The sequence below is a fragment of the Mastomys coucha genome, unplaced genomic scaffold (genome assembly GCF_008632895.1).
Source record: "Mastomys coucha isolate ucsf_1 unplaced genomic scaffold, UCSF_Mcou_1 pScaffold13, whole genome shotgun sequence".
NCBI lineage: Eukaryota > Metazoa > Chordata > Mammalia > Rodentia > Muridae > Mastomys > Mastomys coucha.
In genome coordinates, this window is record NW_022196895.1 from 1,709,302 (window position 1) to 1,728,162 (window position 18,861).

An 18,861-nucleotide genomic window follows, 5' to 3' on the forward strand; every position below is an offset into this window, starting at 1 on the left:
GGAGGGGAGGAGGAGGAAGGGGGAGGAGGAGGAAGAGGAGGAGGAGGAGGAGGAGAAGATGAATAATAATAAGAAGATGACGACAACCACAACGATGAAGAAGAAATTTTAATGATGAAGGAAAGTTAAAATGAATTTTAAAAGAAAAATATTTGATGTTAAGGAATAGCCACTTTTTAGGGTAAATTTACAGTGTTTTGTATTTTTTGTCTTGTTTTCGATAGGGTGCTGGGGATCGCACTCTGTGAGCAACTGTGAGCACCTGTGAACACCATCCCTAGCCCATGCTTTGCCTTTTCAAAGGGAGGAAAATCAATCACTGACTGATTTGTGCTGCTTTGTTCAATTGTCTTTAATTATCTTAACTACTACAAAGTAACAAACTACACTCTATGTGTCTAGGATAGCATAGTTTACAGACTCTGAGCTACATTGTTTCCAGTCTGTTCCTGTTTTCAGGATTCAGATCCTCACAATAACCCTGAGGCAAAGGCAGCTTTGCTTTCAAAAGATTCAGTGCTTAACCTGGGGCCTTAACTTGAGAGCCTTGGTGCTTTGTTTGAAGGTAACTGGGGTTTGAGGCCTCAGTACTTTGTTTTAAAATGTGTCTTCAGCCGGGCGGTGGTGGTGCACGCCTTTAATCCTAGCACTTGGGAGGCAGAGGCAGGCGGATTTCCGAGTTCGAGGCCAGCCTGGTCTACAGAGTGAGTACCAGGACAGCCAGAGCTACAGAGAGAAACCCTGTCTCAAAAAAAAAAAAAAAAAAAAAAAAAAAAGTGTCTTTAGCCTGTCTCTTCTGGTCTGCAGACTCACTGAAGGAAGGAGCTCATTTGACCACTTAATGTCCAATATCCTTCAGACATTGGTTTCCAGGACTCTCAGAGGACACTCAAGCCCTAGGATGCTAAAACACTTTCCACAGTATTTCATGGTATTCATATGTAATTTAAACACACCCTTTTTTAAATCACCTCTAGATGTAACCACCTGTTACACAGTATTGTTTAGTAGTGTCTTAGGATTTCTTGATGGGGTCATGAATAACTTTGGAAGAGAGAGGGGGAAGAGAATATATGATTGATGGGGAAAGAAAAGATAGGGAAGGAAGGAGGGAGGGAGGGAGAGAGGGAAGGAGGGAGGGAAAGAGAAAGAGAGAGAGAGAGAGATTTTATGTCTGTCTCACTGTCTTTAGATCTGAAGCCACATGGGAAGAAATGCTGGGTTATAATGTCTCCATGCCTAGGTGTTTTCTCCCTGTCTGAAAGCACAGCACAATCTATTTTAGCTCGGTGTCCACAGATGATGAGAATCTGGACTTTGTTCTTTTTTCTGCTGATGAACTTCAGAGCTGGCTCTGGTATTTTCCCTCCCCACCTTCCTGTGGTCTGACAAGATCCATTTACATCTTTGCTCCAGGCTCTCCTTCCAGCTGGAATCCCCACACACTGAGCTCCTCTTTGGGCACCTGCTGCTATTGCATCCCTCTTAGATAGTAGATAAGCATGCTCAGCAGCACTTTCTCCAAAAGTGTACCATCTAACCCTGTGTCCTGTGAGCATTGCATAGCTTTTATACTGGTGTTTCAATTTTGAACCCTACTGGAATCCCACTGGGCTGGGATTCATGCTTAGTAAGTGTATGACTTGGAGGGCCACGGAACGTTCTTGTTTGTATAAACACATCTAGCCATTTCAACCCAACAAGGACAGGGTGTTCCATTTTTCTGTACAATCTAACCTTAGGCCACTGTTGTTAAGATGCCCTTCAAGGGTCCCAGGGAGAGTCAAAGTTCCTTCTATTCACGCTCCTATAGTCCTAGGACATCTGTGATCCATCAAGTGTGTTCACCATCTGACTCATAAAAGCCCTCCTGGTAGTTTGGAGTTTCCTTGCATCTGGTCATGTGAAAGCCATCAAGTAGTGAGTATTGAGGGGTGGGGTGGGGAGAATCTTTTCTGCCTCTCTTGGTGACCAAGATGGAGTCAGCACTACTGCTTCATGAGAGTCCTTCCTCAGTAAAACTGCTGCGTGTCTCACCCACAGTGGTTTATATTCTACCCAGCAAATGCTGGGACTTTATTGGCCAAGTGCTGTTGCAGAACCCTTACATGGTCATGCGTCACACAGGTTACATTTGTTCTTAGTGCTGCTCCCTGGACCCTCTGGAGACACCTGAGATATCACCCCCTCTTTCTGGACCTCTTTCCTCCCTGACTCTGCATTTTACTCCTGTAGGAACTTACAATAAATGCAGTATGGATTCCCCATGTAGCCTATGTTATAATACCATTCCTTTCGAAGGCCGGATAATGCTCCTTTGTATGCATGTTTCAGTATGCATTTAGCCCTTCTGTTCATGCTGTGATGCTGGCAGGCACGCCTCCTGGGGCCTTGTACACCCAGGCACACGCCTTGGTGAGCTGCACCCTTATCCCCGCCAACCTCCTGTGGCTCCTCTGCTCATCCATCCCTTGTCCATTTGTGAGGAGCCTACACTTTTCTTCCCACCAATCATTAATAAGAGACCCTAATACAACTTGAAATCTATATGATTAATTTTCATGACAACTGTTGACACTTTTCATTTGAAGTTTTATTTCAAAGACACTAATAACTCTTTAAGAAGATTTCAGTAAGCCTTTGCCTCAGAAAAGGTATTCTGCTATAGAAGAAGTTTGGCCTGGTTTTCTTTCAACACATCTGATAAAGAGGTAGCTGTGAGTTGTAATATATCTTATTGTTGAAAATATTTCTGCCCTTTCATCTCTGCACACACGGCCTGTTTTAAATTACCTTACGTCATGATGGAAGGTAAAATTTTATTTGCAGCTTGTACAAAATATTACTATGGGACAGAATCCACAGAGCACTTCAGAAAGCACACAGTGGGGAAATTGAACTAGAATTTCGAATGCGTGAAGAACTCAACTGTGGTAGCACGGAAATGAGGGAGCCTAAATGGGCTCCCACTGGTGAGAGCCTTTCTCAAGTTAGGCTTTCTTCCTCAGATTAAGCACATAAATAAAATCCACCAAAGAGCAGAGGAATAGCATTTATTGTTGTTCTGGCATACAGCATACTTCTTTGTGAGGCAATAAAACTCTGTCTTCAGCCTTGGAACTTCAAGTCAGCCATCATTTCTAGAAGCATATGTTTGCTTTTGGTAAAATTATTTCTGTGTTACATTTTGATTTTCAAAATTGTCACTCACTCACAGTAGTGTGTATCTGGGGAGCTGCTCTTCACCGTTCTGTGTTGTCCATTTCCATTCATTTCAGTTTTCCAGAAGGCTGAACGTGCTTTCATCTTCATTGAGAGGAGCAAGGTGGCATCACAAGGCTGTCGCAGGAGTGCCAGATCTCCATGACTAAAATATAGTTACTAAGCGGGGTCAGCACTTGTGGCTAAGGGAGACCACATACATCCTCACCCAATTCTGGCCTCGTTGCCATCCCCCTCAATTTCTTTAGGCTCTCCAGAGAATTTGGCTCCTAGAAATATGTTTTCAGAGCTAATATGGTTCCCTAGCATGCATGAAGCTCTGGGTTCAACCCCCAGCATTGCATAAACTAGACATGTGATACTTGTCTGAAATGTCAGCACTCCAGAGGTGGAGGAGGAAGGCGTAGGAGTTCAGTTTCAACCTCGGGCTACAGAGTGAGTCTGAGGCTGGCCTGAGATTATTGACACCCTTGCAGGGTGAGGAGGAAGGCAGAGAGGGAAGAAGAAGAAGGTAAAAGTAAAGGGAGAGCACTTTTTAAGTAGTCCATTCATGGGTATTTATATATTACATCTGTTATATATCACAGCAAGTATCGTTACCCATCTCCCCAGTCCCTTGTGGATGCTTTCTATTGACATGAAATGTGCATATGAATATATTCCTCTGCATTAGACATGACCACTGCCATTTTGGATCGGAGCATTTATGACACCCCACAAGAGACTCTCTGAAAACCATGCCTGTTACCATTCCCTTATGAGGACCCTCACAAGGCCCCTTTGAGTTATATTATAGACAAACAGTTGATTGGGGGAATCTTTGATAGATAACGACCCATGAGTTGTCCAGGGAACTTCCAGGTACTGAAACTGCCTATGTTTCACCATGTCCTGCGGTTAGTCCCTCACTCCTGCTCCCTGGACAGGAGCTGTGTCAACCTACTGCTACGGTGGGGTGAACTTGGAGGAAGTCTTCTCTTTGGTCTGCTCATGCCTTCACTCACTGTGGTGAAAAGACTTCCCAGGAAATGTCCCCACATCATGCATCACAGCTTTCTTGTCTGCAGATGGGGTCATAGGCCTGCCTGTACATGTCATAGGATAGACCCTACCTCCCCTGGAAGGCTTTAGGAGGACACAGTGGGTCCAGGAGGAAAGCACCAAGCACAGGAGTGAGGATGTAACAGATGCAGTCCTTTGCCTGATCACAGACAGAGTGGCCATCTGCAAGATGGTAGTCGCTACTCTCCATCCTGGTTGGGCTTGTTTCCATTTTCTCCTCCACAAGAGAGACCTCTACAAGGACTGCTGTTTCTTGAATTACAAGGGCCGCCGCCATAGTCTCAGCTACAGTATGTGCTGAGCCGCCCTTTGTCATCTATCACAGCAAGTAACCTCCCCATCTCCCATCTCCCCAGTCACTTGTGGATGCTTCTAGTGACAGGAAATGGAGGTTTCTTTGATCTCAGTTGGTTTCCTGCAGATAGAATGCTTAGTAGTAGATTAAATTGTATACCCACTGTGTCATAAAGAATTAACTTCCTTCCTTCTTTCCTTCCTTCTTTCCTTCCTTCCTTCCTTCCTTCTTTCCCTCCTTCCTTCCTTCCTCCCTCCCTCCCTCCCTCCCTCTCTCCTTTTCTTCCTTCCATGAATCTATCTGCTTTGTGTAGGGAATGATAGGTGAGTCAACAATTTTAGTAAATCTTCCAGTTTTTGTTCCAGGCCTCATTTCCTACACTCTTGCAGAGTTCATGTGACATCCAGCCACTGCCCAGAGTCAACTGTATCCACAGCCTTACACAGTTCCCCCACGGGCTTTATTTTCTGAACTTTAATTTTTAACAACCTCATCTTCCTCATTTCTTCCTGGGCTTACAAGAGGTAACTGAGCATGTAGAGAAATCATCACAAGGCCCCTGACCGTTGGTATTCTACAGTAGGACACCCTGTCTTAGTTCCTCTTGTCGCTGTGGTCATTACCTGACAGAAGCAACTTAAAGGAGAAAGGATTTATGTTGGATCACGGCTTAAGGCCATACCGTTCGTTCATCTCATCAGAAGACCCCACTGGGATCCATTGCTGTGGGATGTGTATCTGAGGCTCCTCGCATCTCAGGGGACTCTGCCAGCCATACCTCCTTCCTTAAGCATTCTGTAACCTCCCTAAAGTGGACCACCAATTAGTGTAACACCAACTTAGGGTTCCTATGCACGAGAACGTAGAGTTTGTTTTAGTACCAGAGAGTAGTACACTTGTCTGTCCACCCTTCCACGGTGGGTTCTTCATTTTCCCCAGGACTGTGTTTGTATCTAAGCTGATCTGGTTTGATGGTAGGCTCTAAAAGTATCTTATTAGCTTTCAGTTATCCCACTATTTCATATGGTCATTTACTGCCGACCTACTGTGTGCCACGTAGATACAAATAAATGTTCAGGACCAAAGATTCAAAGGTAGACAAACTCAGTGTCCCTGCCACCACATAGAGTAAGGACTATAATGAGCCTGGCCTACCTTCCCATGGATGCTGTGGCTCCATCTCTAGTAATTGTCTTCTGAAAGCAGCCCATGTCTTCAGCCTTGCTTCCTTACCTTGTAATGGAGTCTGTTTCCTGTGAGTTCCTTTAATGTCCCTTTGTAGAGAGGAAACATTTCTAATTATTGTCCATTGTTCTTCCATATTTACTATCTAGATTTGAGCCCACCAGCTACAAGCTGCGTGTGGAACAGGGCAGGCAGCAGCCTAATGACTTCTGTCTCAAATTAAAATGTTTGACTCTCCTGGTAATATCTGCCTTTTCTTTTCCATGGTTTTACTCATATGTTGCTTATAAATCTTAACTCTAAAGTATGAATTTTTGGCTCCTGGTTAAGTGAAATATTTTATTTAGCTCAGCCAAAGCCAAGCGTGGGGCAACCTGGGAACACTTAGGCACCTCGCTGCACCCCAATACATCTGTGGGGTTTGCTTCTTTGGGGCTATTTGTTTTTAGGGAAAGTGGGAGAGTTCTTCTCCACACTGGCATGATAGTTAGTTCTCAGCCTTGTCATACTGGGCAGAGCATTCTTGGACACCCTGTGGCCTGGCTGTGGCATAATCCTCAATTCCCCTCCCTGGAGCACTGTCGGCAGCAGCATCTCCCCCTCTAGTTTCTGCTTGTAATCTGATGAAGTGGGGGATTTCATGCAGCCTTTTGCTTTGTGTTCACTGTGAGCTCAAAGCCACGAGTGCCTGGTTGCTCACGCTAGTCCGGCACTCTGGAAATTCGCAACCCAGTTTTGCTTAGATGGGCTCAAGGCCGTCGCTGGTTGGGAATTAGCTGTCAGAACAGACTGGTGGTACCTAGCCTCCTGTGTGCAGTGCAGCCATGTTCAGAAGCCCAGGGCTTTCCAGCTGCCTGGGAGCCTTCATATTTTCTGAGAAACAAGGTAAGATGGGGAACGGGGATATGGAACATACATTTTATTTCTGCATCCCCTTTCTAATATCTTTGCTGTGGAATCCAGTATTCCCCAGTCCTGTCTAGTCCTGCAGCTGTCTGAAAGGGTGCTTTAACTATTGGAGTTCCTAAATACAGCATGTAATTGCTGGAAATGTCTTTTTATCTTTCTATTGCTAAGCCATGAAAGCTTTTATACGGCAAATGTTGATAATTAGATTGCAAACTTTGGATCAAACTCCAGATATGCCAAGTTGTACCTAAAATATTGTCTGAAACTGTATGTCTTACGTATGAACTTATTTCCCGGAGACAGTGGTGCGTGAGCTTCTTTCTTTTAACTCTTCATGTGAGACAGTTTGGAGAGAACGCTGTTTCTTTGGTGGTTTCCTTCCCAGCCCAGAGAAAGAGCAGCATTTCCCATCTGCTTGCTGGAGTGCTTTTAGTTAGTCCAGCATCGGAACAAAAGTGAGGTGCCTTGGGCTTTTAAACGCCTATGTGAGACCCAGCCATTGTCTTCCCAGAATATTTCACAGCACAAGCACTCTGTTGGGACTAGACTAGAACAGCTCAGGCACTTCCTTTTATAACATTTGATCGCTCTTTGATCATAATTGTCTTTCTTCACATTGTTTTCCCAGGATGCTTGTGGGCTTGGAATAAAAGCCTGCCTGTCTAATTGACTTTATCCACTTCATTTCCGATGCCTCCCTGTTGGCCATAATTCCCAGTTTTTAGGACTTGAGATGTGTCTTGATGGATAAAGCAATGCTGGCATCTGCTATACCCTGTATGTCCCCCCGCCCCTTGGGCTCTGATTCTAACTAGTAAACCATAAAAGCACTTCCTTGGGGGAAGGAGTTTCTCTCCCAAGTCTGTTTGTGTTTGGTCACTGTGCCTGAAGCTGCAAAGCAGATTGCCGGCCATGAGACCTGTTATAAATCTCGTCTCTGCCTGGTTTGCATTAACACGTTCACCCTGGATGTGTGACTTTCCTGTACGGAATTGTTACCAGCTGTCTTTGCCTCATATATCCTATCTTCAACATAAATGAGTCTGCCCAGTGGTATGACTCAGCAGGCAGCACTGGCCGCCAAGTTCAATGACTCAAGTTCAATTCCAGGGACACATATGGTAGAAAGGGGGAACTGACTCCTGCAGGCTGCCCTCCGACCTCCACACTAGAACCTTGGCACAAGCACACCCGCACACCATGCCCATGTGTTGTCTAGATTTTAACAAAACAGAAGAGATACAGCTGAGGTACCCCTTGCTCTTCAGTGCCGCTCCTACTTCCCCACCTTCTCTACAGGAATCACAAATTTACCAGGCAGACTACATTACCATCTCTGGTTATCTTGACCCAACTTGCTTAAATACCCATCCCCCCCCCCACACACACACAGTATATAGCTGTTACTTGGTATTTAATTGCTTCAAGTTATTCTTTTTGCCATAACAATTGAAATGGCTTTGTAGTATGTCAGATATTTGTTTAACCCATGAGCTGTGTCCAGGCCTCTTGAGAAGAGACAACTTGGTGTCCAAGATTTCTGCATGGAGTTTCCTAGAAGTTGTCAGTTTTGTTATTTGGTTAATAATGTCCTTTTTCTCATTGGAATGTCTTAAGCCACTGTGTGACTGCTTTAACACTATGTTATTTCTTTTTCCTTAGATTTCAACAAGAAGAACTTAAGATTCCTGGGATTCCCACATCAAAGAAAAGCTGCAAGGTAATGTGGCCTGTGTTCAGGGGCTCATACATTTTGGAGGTGTGTGGTGACTTAAATCCCTTCTTTCCTTTTGCAGACTGGGAATAGAACTTGGGGCTTCACACATGCTAGGCAAATGCTTCCCAATGAACTGTGTGTGCAGCCTCTCAGGCTCTTGGATTTTTATCCCATTGAGTTTTGTTTTTCCTCAGGGTATCACTTAATTATACACGCACATATGCACACATGAACTGATATGAGCTAGTGGCATGACTCAGTGGTACAGTTTCTCCGGAGCCTGTGCACAGCACCAGGTTCAGTTCCAAAGTATGCGTGTGTGTGTGTGTGTGTGTGTGTGTGTGTGTGTGTGTGTGAGAGAGAGAGAGAGAGAGAGAGAGAGAGAGAGAGAGAGACAGAGACAGAGACAGAGAGAGACAGAGACAGACAGACAGACAGACAGACTTAGGAGCATTCTCAGGCACTATTGATTCTTCTGTACTCCACACTGTTTCTGGGAACCCGTTGAGAAACAGAATGTGTGCTTATGACATTTGTAAGTGGTTGCCATCTTATCAGGGGCTACTGCTCTCTCTCTCTCTCTCTCTCTCTCTCTCTCTCTCTCTCTCTCTCTCTCTCATCTTCCTCTAAGCTTTTGAATCTGTGCCTAGGGAGCCTTTTCTTTTCTTTTCTTTTCTTTTTTTTTTTTTTTTTGAGGAAAAAGCTTAATCTTGCCCCTCCTGTCATTTCCTCCCCCCTTCCCATCTTCCTTCCTTCCTTCCCTGCCTGTCTATATCACTCTCCTGTCCTTATGAATTCTTCTGGAGTCTAACCACCTCTCTTTCAACTACGCCTACAGTTTTCTTCCCCTCAGGCATTGTGAGTGCTAATCTAATTTACCTACTGTCAGACTCTGTTGCACATTGCTGATATAATACAATGCAAAAGAGAAAGACTGTGACATACCAGTCAGCTGGCCTCTACCTCAGGCCACTGCCCCCACAGTCAGACAGTCCTAGGTGCAGGTGCAGGGTCATCCCCAGTGCACATCACTGTGCTAGGAGGAGCTGACCCTGTGCCTGTCTCCCTGCCCCTCAGATGCTCTTGTCCCTAATGCATGGTGACTCTGGCACTTTACTACAAAGGACTTGGTTCTTTCATATTGTAGCAATGAGTTATCTGACTTTGTGTTTGAAATTGGAGAGTGGATCTTATAAATGTACCGTGCAGGAACGTCTCTGGTATATTCCATGCACATCTAAGTATAAAGTGAATTAGATAGCAGTTAACACAAGTACAGATGAATTATTTGGTTCTCGCATGGTTCATGTCTCTGTCATGATGCCTGTTATTAATGGCACCTTGGGCTCATTTCCTAACCTTTCCCTAGAAGATTATCTTAACTACAATGAAGCTAACAAATAAGGAAAAGAAAGATAAGGACAAGAAGAGAGGAATGTATTACTTATTTAAGGATAAGAAGAGTATAAATTGGAAGCCAAATGCCTTGGTGACCTTGGCTGAATGGGACACCAAACTTCCAAAACCTGGGCTATTATTTCATGTGACCTGACCATAGTGACCTACCTGCCAGAGCACCAAGTGTAAAAGGTATCATTGGCTTAGGGTCTCTGTGCATGCAAGACATGCAGCAGCAGAGAAAGCCCAAACCACGAGGCAGAGGGGTTTTACCTCCCTGTCTTCTAATTTACCTTTGGGTGATTAGCAAGAAGCCAGCCCTAGTGGAAATACTCAAAGTACAGCGGCAGTCAGTCACCATGCATTTAGACAACTCCAAATCGTGTGTACATGGAATCCTGAGGAGATAATGGGGTTTGTAGCTGGGGTCAGGGTCAGTATATGTGACAGGACACACCCCATTCCTCTGTCGGTCTCTTGTGTCACTCTCTTGTATTTATGGCCAGGCTTCCTGGGCATCTTCTCTCCATTTGCCCATGCCGCTGTTTGGTGGCTTGAAGGCACGTGTAATACCAATATAATTTAACACTGGAAAAGCATCCAGACTGCCTCAACAAGTTGCTGGCCTTCTGAGGAAGAGCCTGAGGGTTGTGGGGTATAGCCTAACATACTTGGGTGTTCTGGGATTCAGAGGGTGTTGCCCATCTGAATAAAGGAAGACAGTTTCCAGGTTCAGTGGTGTTTTCTCCACCACACACACCAAGCTGCTGCTCATGCCAGTGTAATTACACAGTCGGACACACACACAAATTATCATATTAAGAGAAATGTAAATAAATGGAAAAATCGCCAGTATAAATTACGTGCTCAAGTGTGACGGCAGCCTGGTTTTTCTGCTTAGTGTTTTCTTTTGCTCAGTATTTAGTCTCCATCTTAACTTAATATGGCATTAATGAATGCGGTAACTTTCAGCTTTCAGGAAGAGTTTTCCTTTGATGATAAAGAAGAACCTGCCAACCACAGGAGAGGCCTTGATGCCAAGTGCTTAGCTGTACTCCCTAAAGGTAAGAGCTTCTCTACATGGCTCACCAGAGTCTGAGCTCACTCCTCCCTGTGGTCTCCTCCGTGTCCCTTCGTTCCCCCTCCAAGCACTAGATTCAGTCTGGGGGCCTTTCCTGAATTTTGCACTCCGCACTGTCTGTTATTTGTTCCTCCAGCTGCTGCTGGACGCTGAATAAAGAGGAGAGAGCACTGAGTTCATATCTTCTCTTTTGTCTTTAACCATCCTAAGGGGCCTGGGGATTTAGCTCAGTTAGTAGAGTGCTTGCCTAGTGTGCAGGACACATGGCTTCACCCCCAGCGTCACATTAACCAGGCTTGGTGGTTCAAGCCTATAATCCCAGGGTTGGTGAGGTGGGCCAGGAAATGTAAAACTGTGTCTCATGAAATAAAATCATTTAGGGATCTAGAGAGGTGTCTCCATGGCTTGGCAGTGGTTGAGAGCACTCGTTCTGGCAGTGGGCCTGGAATTGGTTCCTAGAACCCCATGTGGTGGCTCACAACCATCTTTAACTCCAGTTCCTGGGGATCTAGCACCCTCTTCTGACCTCTGTGGGCACCGGGCATCAACATAGTCCACACACATACATACAGATAAAACACTCATATGCTTAAAAAAGAAAGAGAAAGGACATAAATTTGGGTGGGTAGGGAATTCGGGGGATCTGCCAAGGGTTAGAGGAGGGGAAACCATGATCAAACTGTATTATATGAAAAAATTAATGACAAATATGAAATAAAATTAAGATATTTTTAAGAAAAATCCAAATTGTCTTTCTCTGAAGGTAGCTGTTCTCCTAAATTCTCATTCTTCTCCATCTGCACCCCCCAACCCAGGGCTGCTGACTTTACCGCTCTGCTTCCTCCCAATATAGAAGATTTATGCTCAATAGCTCATAGCTTCTCTCTCTCTCTCTCTCTCTCTCTCTCTCTCTCTCTCTCCCTCCTCTTTCACACATACACACACACACACACACACACACACACACACACACACACACTTGAAACAGGGTCTTACTATGTAGCCCTGGCTGCACTTGAGCACCCAAAGATCCACCTGCCTTTGCCTCCCAAGTACCGTGACTGAATGCGTCATAGGTCTGGCTTTTGTGTAGGCAACACAGAGCTGGTGGACAAAATATCACAGCCATCTTTTGAATTTTAAAAAAATATTTTATTATTATTTGTTTGCATACGCGCTTATCGGTGTGTACGTTCTAGAGAACAACTCTGCGTACGTGAATTGACTCCTTCCTTTCACCATGTGGGTCCTGGAGATTGAGCTCTCACCCGCTCAGCCGTCTGAGCATCCTCCACAGTCGTCTTTTCTGAGATGCTTGTCCCACCGGCAACAGGAGCACAGGAAGCAGGCTACCTGCACGTGTGCAGAACTAGCTCCCTTCGCTTCTGCCTCCAACAGGGCCGAAACACTGCCTTGTCATTATTTCCCCCAACAGTAACAATAGCATGAGGAATGATCACTTGGATCCAAAATGTTGGTATCTCAACAGAGCAATGGAGCTCTTCCTTTAGAAAAAGCAGGTTGAAGGAAGGACAGGGTTTTGTTCGTTTGTTTGTTTTTTGTTTGTTTGCTGTTTTGTTTCTGCTCAAAGGGGGAAAAAGTTTAAAGAAAATTAGGTGAGGACATTTTCTTTTAGTAGAACCCAAATCCAGTTTCAAATGCACACACAGACAACCTGGAATGTATCCCAATGCACTAAACAGATGATCTGTCCAGTTTACTGAGCTTGGTCCCTTGTAAGGCTCCAGGGATTGGGCTTCAAGGCAGACCTAAACAAGGGTGTGCGTCAGGGTTTCTGCACTTACACAGCTGTCGGGTGAAATGCATGCTTTATCATGTGCTTCGCAGAGGAACAGCATTCAGAATTAAAGGCTATAGATGTCATAGTATGAAAGACGAGAAGCATAGCAATCCCCAATATGGAATAAATGTGCCCCAAGTGTTCCAGTGTCTGAAACTGGGACAGTGCTGACACTGTGTGCCACTTTCTTTCCTCTGCGTGTATATGTATGATCAAATTTAATTTATAGGTTAGGCACCACAAGGGATGGTCAATATGCCATACTGAGAGCTATGTGATATGGAGCATAAATGGGCTGGCTCTTTGAGAACACAGCTGAGTTCAAGAGTCTGACACTGTAGAAAGCAGGCTGTTTGTCAAGGGAGGAAGTGGCCTGCTCACCTTGAGTGTCCAGGAAGGGAGATTGCTAAGCTGTGTTGGACAGGGGCAGGACTATGCTCTAGTGTGTGTCCTCTACAATGACTCCTAAGAGCTTTTCATCACATGCATCCAAGACAAAGCTGTGTTTAACATCTAGGATTATGATCAAAACGGAGTGTAAAGGGAAACAATTTAGTTCCGTTGTAGCTGACAAGAACTGTCTAGCAGAGATCTATATTGCCAGGGCCATCGCTCCCACCACAACCCCAGTGAATGCCTCCTTCTTCTGTCTTTTTTCCCAGCTCCTGTGGATAACTACTGCAGTGAGCTACATGTGGTCAGGAGACAGGATGTGCTGCTAGTTCCTAAAATTTCATACTGTAATTTCAACAGTATAGAAAAGCAGAAGCATATTGACCAGTTTAATTCCAAAATTTATAGTGGTTATGAAAAATAAGTACAGTTTTTCCAAGTCAACGTGGTATTTATATGTACTAATCAGATTCATGTTTCAAAACTCACAAGGCTTTAGTTCTCTGCAGCACCCCACAATGTCCCTAAGCCCCACCTCAGGCCTCAGGCTTCTTCACAACCTAGTTTTGACAGCCTTAATCTTAGGCAGGTGTGTGAGGAAATATGTACACTCAGAGGGTCTGTCAACATCCTGTCTGTCAGCTCTCCTCTTCGCAGTAGAATGTTGACAAATGGGCTTTGTTTCTGTGTCACTTGCTGCTGCTGGGTTGTCCTGGGCCCCAGACAAGCAAGAGCTGAATAGCTATGTCTCAGAGTTGTTTCCTTTCAGTGACAGAGTCACATGACCTTATTCACTAGCGAAAGCTTTCTGGTTCCCTGAAGCTGAGTATTAAGATGGTCATGTTTTTTTTCTGTTGGACTCACTGTAACGTGTATCAACAAAAAGGGGATAAGAGTCTCTACTATCAAAGGACCATTGAAATGCTCAGGTCACTGCCACCAAACCTGGCGGCCCAGACCTTACATGGCAGAAAGAGAGAAGTGACCCCCTAAAGCTGTCCTCTGACCCCTTTATACAGATGCTGTGACACACATGAACCTACACACACACACACACACACACACACACACACACACACACACACACTAATGAATGAATGAATGAATGAATGAATGAATAAATAAATAAATGTAATATATTTTTAAAATAAAATAAGTGTTTGGCTTATATTATAATATAAATTAGCAATAATCACCTCAGATAAACCTCATTGGCTACGATACTGCCACTGCGCAAAGCTAATGTTATAATATTAAATAGATTTCTCATTTTAGAATTAAATAGAAGTACACTGTTGGCTCTAACAATGTTATTAAAATATAGTGCAGGCCACCACACAGTCCATCCATATAAAGAATATGCTTCAGTGACTCCTGACACATTCACCAAATTGTTGGACCATCACCACAATCAGTATTGAAGTGTTTTCCTTCTTCTAAAAACAACTGCATACATACCCTTGAGGCATCATCCTTCCCTGAGATTCCTTGGGGGTTACTCCTCAGCTGCCTGTCTTTGTATTGACTGGAAGTCAAGCCAGTGTTTAGAACACCTCCAAACTGCCAGGCCTGTTCTTTCAGCTGTCATGTGACAGGGAGGAGGGAGGTTTCGGCACTGCCTTACCACTGATGGATGCTTCTAGCCAAGCTCTTTTTATACTTGAGTTGGAAGACTAAGGCCAGTACTGGCTTTACCAGAATGTCTTAGTCTCTCAGAAGCGGTTGAAGAACTAATCATATTTCCCAAGAAAAGCACTTGACAGACCAAATTATCCTGAATACTGGTGTTAATATCTGTACAATGAATGTTTAGCACATAGATGCATGAATCTGAGAGCCCCACTGTCCCATTCCCTTGAAGGCCTTACTTGGAAACTCACTCACAAACTCTTGTCAGAATGACAGAAGACGGGGCGGGGGGGGGGTGCAGAAGGACCACTCAGAATTGCTCAAAAGAGCCATGGCAGCAACTGGAAAATGGATAGCTTAGTTTAATCAAAATCTCATGTATTGAAAACAAATAGAAGGTTTCCTTCTATGGAAATTAGACCATCAATGGCTGCTAATATAGCTGCACTATATGTTGACTACTACTACATGCAACCCTACAATTTAGGACCTTCAGCTATGGCACAACATTCTGTCAACTGCATTATGGATAGGACTCTAACTTTAGGAAACATTTTTATGTTTGTATGTTTGTAAGGAATTCAAAAAGAATGATCTTAAGATAAAGAGGTATGCTGCAGCTTATTCTTAAGTGGTTTGAGAGGATAATCAAAGTACCCAGAAAGGGAAAGAGGGCTAAACTGAAACAGTATGTTATTAGCATGTCACGAAGGGTGCCTTCGAGACTTCTACTTCTGAAATCACACAAAGAGTGTTTAAAGAATTTAAAGACTTAGGGTTAGGTTAGGATTATTTTTTTCCTACATGTATGTATGTGCACCATGTGTGTGTCTAGGTTTTTTTTTTATGTGTGACATGAGTATTTTTCCTGCATGTATGTATGTGCACCATGTGTGCCTCATGCCTGCAGAAGTCAGAAGAAAGGGTCAGAGCTGCAGAAAGTGGAGTCACTGAAGGTTGTGTGCCTCTATGTGGGTGCTGGGACTAGAATCTGGGTTCTCTGCCAGAGTAACCAGCGCTCTTAACTGCTCAGCAATGTCTCTGTCCCCAAAAGCAAAAGTTTTAAGGCAGATGCCACTTAAAAATAAACACTAGGCACACTTCAGTATCTAAGCACAAAGGCCATTATGAAAATCACATTATCTATATGCAGTTTTGTCTTGTTAAAATGGCCACTTTAAAAGCAGCAACAGAAATTGAAGTGGCCACTTTGGGGTAGGGGTATTAGCTCAGTGACAGAGAATTTGACTGCCATGCAGGAGGCTATGAGTTCAGTCCCTAGCAGAACAATAGCGGTTACTAATTAAATGGCATGTGTTAATTTCCACTTGATTGCATTTCTCCTATGAATCAGCCTATCGAAATGTTAACCCTAAACTATCAGTCTCTCTCCTTACCTGCTAACCTTTCCCCATCCTCGTAGCTCCTCCCCTCTCCTGGTAGCTCCTCCCCTCTCCTCGTAGCCCCTCCCCTCTCCTGATAGCCCATCCCCTCTCCTGATAGCTCCTTCCCTCCCCTGATAGCTCCTCCCCTCCCCTGATAGCTCTGCCTTTTGACCTGATAGCCCCTCTTTCCTTTCCTGCTAACTCCATGCCTTCAGGGGATTTTGAGAATTGATTTTGCAAAGTTTAAAGCCATTCTCTGCCAACATTGGCCATCTCGGCCAAGAAGCAATTTCTTGTCATCTTGGTCTGCCCCGTACGTAGTCAGTGTCCTCCTAGTGTCAGCCACAGCAAAGCTCTTTTCTTGGTTCTTAGTGATTCTAGAAGAATCACTTCATCCTCCTAGATTATAGTGTGGAAGCAAATGTTACCACTTCCTCCCAGTGAAGCCTTTGCTGCAGCTCGGGACTTGCTCTCAACTGTAGTTAAAGGAAAACAGTTATGTACTGACTGATGCTTACAGATAAATGACAGGCTGACGTTAAGAGTGGCTGTGTGTGCAAGCCAGGAGCTTACAGATGGCCCTAGCGAGTTCATAGCACATACTTTGCAAATGCTTTCCAAGCTAAAAGCTTCGATACATCAGTAAGCATAACGACAATAACAAATAAATAAATAAATAAATAAATAAAACCCAGCTTACTAAAGAAGTCCTGCAAATAGAAATAAGCCTGGCTGTTTTAGCCTGTTCTGAGTTTACTCCTTAGCAGGGTGGTGTGGGCTGCATGCTCACATTCCTTGTTTAGTGTCTCCCTTCCTACCTGAAAACAAATGAGGGATCTAAGAACCAGCATTTGAGTCCTGTCTGGTGCGTTGCTGGAGCGAATGGAATGCACACCTAACCACTAAACACCACACTGTGTTTTGTTCTTTTCTGTTCTGTTGTAGTTGCAGAATTAAGAAAAATCTTCGAACCAAAGAGGAAAGACTTTTTAGAAATGAAAAGGTAAAGTGCGCCACTGGCGGGTGGAGACATTTATCAGGGCAGTGTGGAGTCTGTCCATGGGCTTTGCTTTCCATTCTCACTGTGCTTTTCTTTGCTCTACTGTGCAGAAAAGAAAGAATTGCTAGGCGCTTAGAAGGAATAGAAAATGACCCCCAGCCCATCCTGTTGCAGAGCTGCACAGGGCTAGTGACTCATCGGCTGCTGGAAGAAGACACACCCAGATACATGCGCGCCACAGACCCTGCGAGCCCTCATACAGGTGAGTACCTGGCCACGCTAGGCAGGGCCCTTGTCATGTCAGACATTTCCTTTATGATCCGGCAGTGCTGGAGAATAAGACACCTGATACCCAGTTAAAAATGCCAACCAAAGCAGCTAATGGAAGGAAAAGTTGGACTCACAGTTTGGGGACACAGTGCATCATGACCCTGAAGGCATAGTGTTGGCGTGGGGAGGAGAGGAAGCTGGTCACATACACCCACAGTTGGGTCAGGAAAGATGCTGTTGCTGCTCCCTGGCTTGCTTCTTTTCCACTCTTTCATTCAGTCTGGGTTCCAGCGTCTTGGGTGGTACCACGTACACCAGGGTAAATATTCCCTTCTCAGTTAAACCTCTCTGGAAATGACTCTAAGATGACTGGAGAGTCATGTCAATGAGGAATATCAACTGCCCCACTCGACTCAGGGCATTGTGTGTATATACAGTTCTTAAGTATTCTGGCCCTCAGACCTCTCTAGATGGGGCACCCCCAGAGGCGGGCATGGTGTCCGTCTCTTCACACTCTCATTCCCCACCACAGAATCTGCTGTCAGAGACTGTTGGTAAATGTCTAACTGTAGAGGAAGGATCCTGCTGTGACTTTCAGTTATACTAAGTGTCCAGATGCCCAGCAAAGGGACGGCTTCCCCAAGCAGACATGAAGAGCAAAGCTGGACGCGTGTGACTACGATCTTTACTCTCAGGATTCATGCAACAGAGGCCTCCTATTTTCATGTGTGTAAATGTATTGCATATTGATTTTCAACATGCTGTGTGTGACTTGGCTTTTCCTTGGGCATGCCTAGTCATGGACATTGGTTACTCGACCTGACCTCAGAGGCAATGGTATACTTGCTCAGGGCAGAGCTTCCCAGCCCTGACCCAGGCTCTGAGGTGCTTCTTTTAGCCAGTTTCCTCTTCAGAGGGGGCCCATGATCTCACAGCACAGTTTGCTGGCATTCATGACTTTTGATAAAGAACTATGCGAAGAGCCAAGAATAGATAAAACTACCAGGAAGAAACCCCTGTGTTCACAATGTCTTCATTCATATAACACATAACTTAACCATCAGATAGATATAGTGAGCAAATTCGGGCTTAGTTTTTAGACATAAGTCATGTAGCCCAGGCTGGCTTAGCTTCACCGTCCTCTTGCTTCAGCCATTGCTGGTGCTGTAGGCATGCACAACCAAGAAAGGATTATTTACACTAGGAATTGAGCTAAGTCAAGAGACGAGGAAAGAAGGGATTCCTCTTCCCATTTCATTCCAACCTCAAAAGTAAATTCTGGTTAATCTTGTTATAATTCAAAAGACGTCGTTGGAAACTTGTAAACATAGGCATGTATTTCATTCAAGTGGACTTAAAAGAAACAGCCGAAAAAATCTCCAAACGAAGAGCAAATCAGTGTTTCTTAGAGCAGTGTAGAAATAGATTTCACAGCCTAGCAAGTGACTTAAGGGTCTCAAATGTTCTCAAATAATTAAACCTTTTTGATGTGTGTGCATGTGTGTGGGAAACTG

At 44.4% G+C, this 18,861-nt stretch overlaps 1 protein-coding gene and 1 pseudogene across 22 annotated transcripts in view; one reads left to right on the top strand and one right to left on the bottom strand.

The window, feature by feature from the left end:
* Nucleotides 1-18,861, top strand: part of Svil (supervillin) — a 202,556-nt gene that overhangs the window by 115,255 nt on the left and 68,440 nt on the right. For 21 of the 22 annotated variants that reach the window (XM_031364880.1, XM_031364879.1, XM_031364877.1 and 18 more), the window contains 4 exons: nucleotides 8,336-8,393; nucleotides 10,761-10,852; nucleotides 17,023-17,080; nucleotides 17,188-17,339. In XM_031364880.1, coding sequence (XP_031220740.1) covers nucleotides 17,073-17,080; nucleotides 17,188-17,339 — 160 coding nt within the window. In that variant the 5' untranslated portion in view covers nucleotides 8,336-8,393; nucleotides 10,761-10,852; nucleotides 17,023-17,072. Of the gene's footprint in view, nucleotides 1-8,335; nucleotides 8,394-10,760; nucleotides 10,853-17,022; nucleotides 17,081-17,187; nucleotides 17,340-17,909; nucleotides 18,074-18,861 lie in introns of those variants that run through there. The other variant, XM_031364891.1, reaches the window with a different exon arrangement.
* On the bottom strand, nucleotides 14,189-14,304 carry LOC116087950 (annotated as a pseudogene).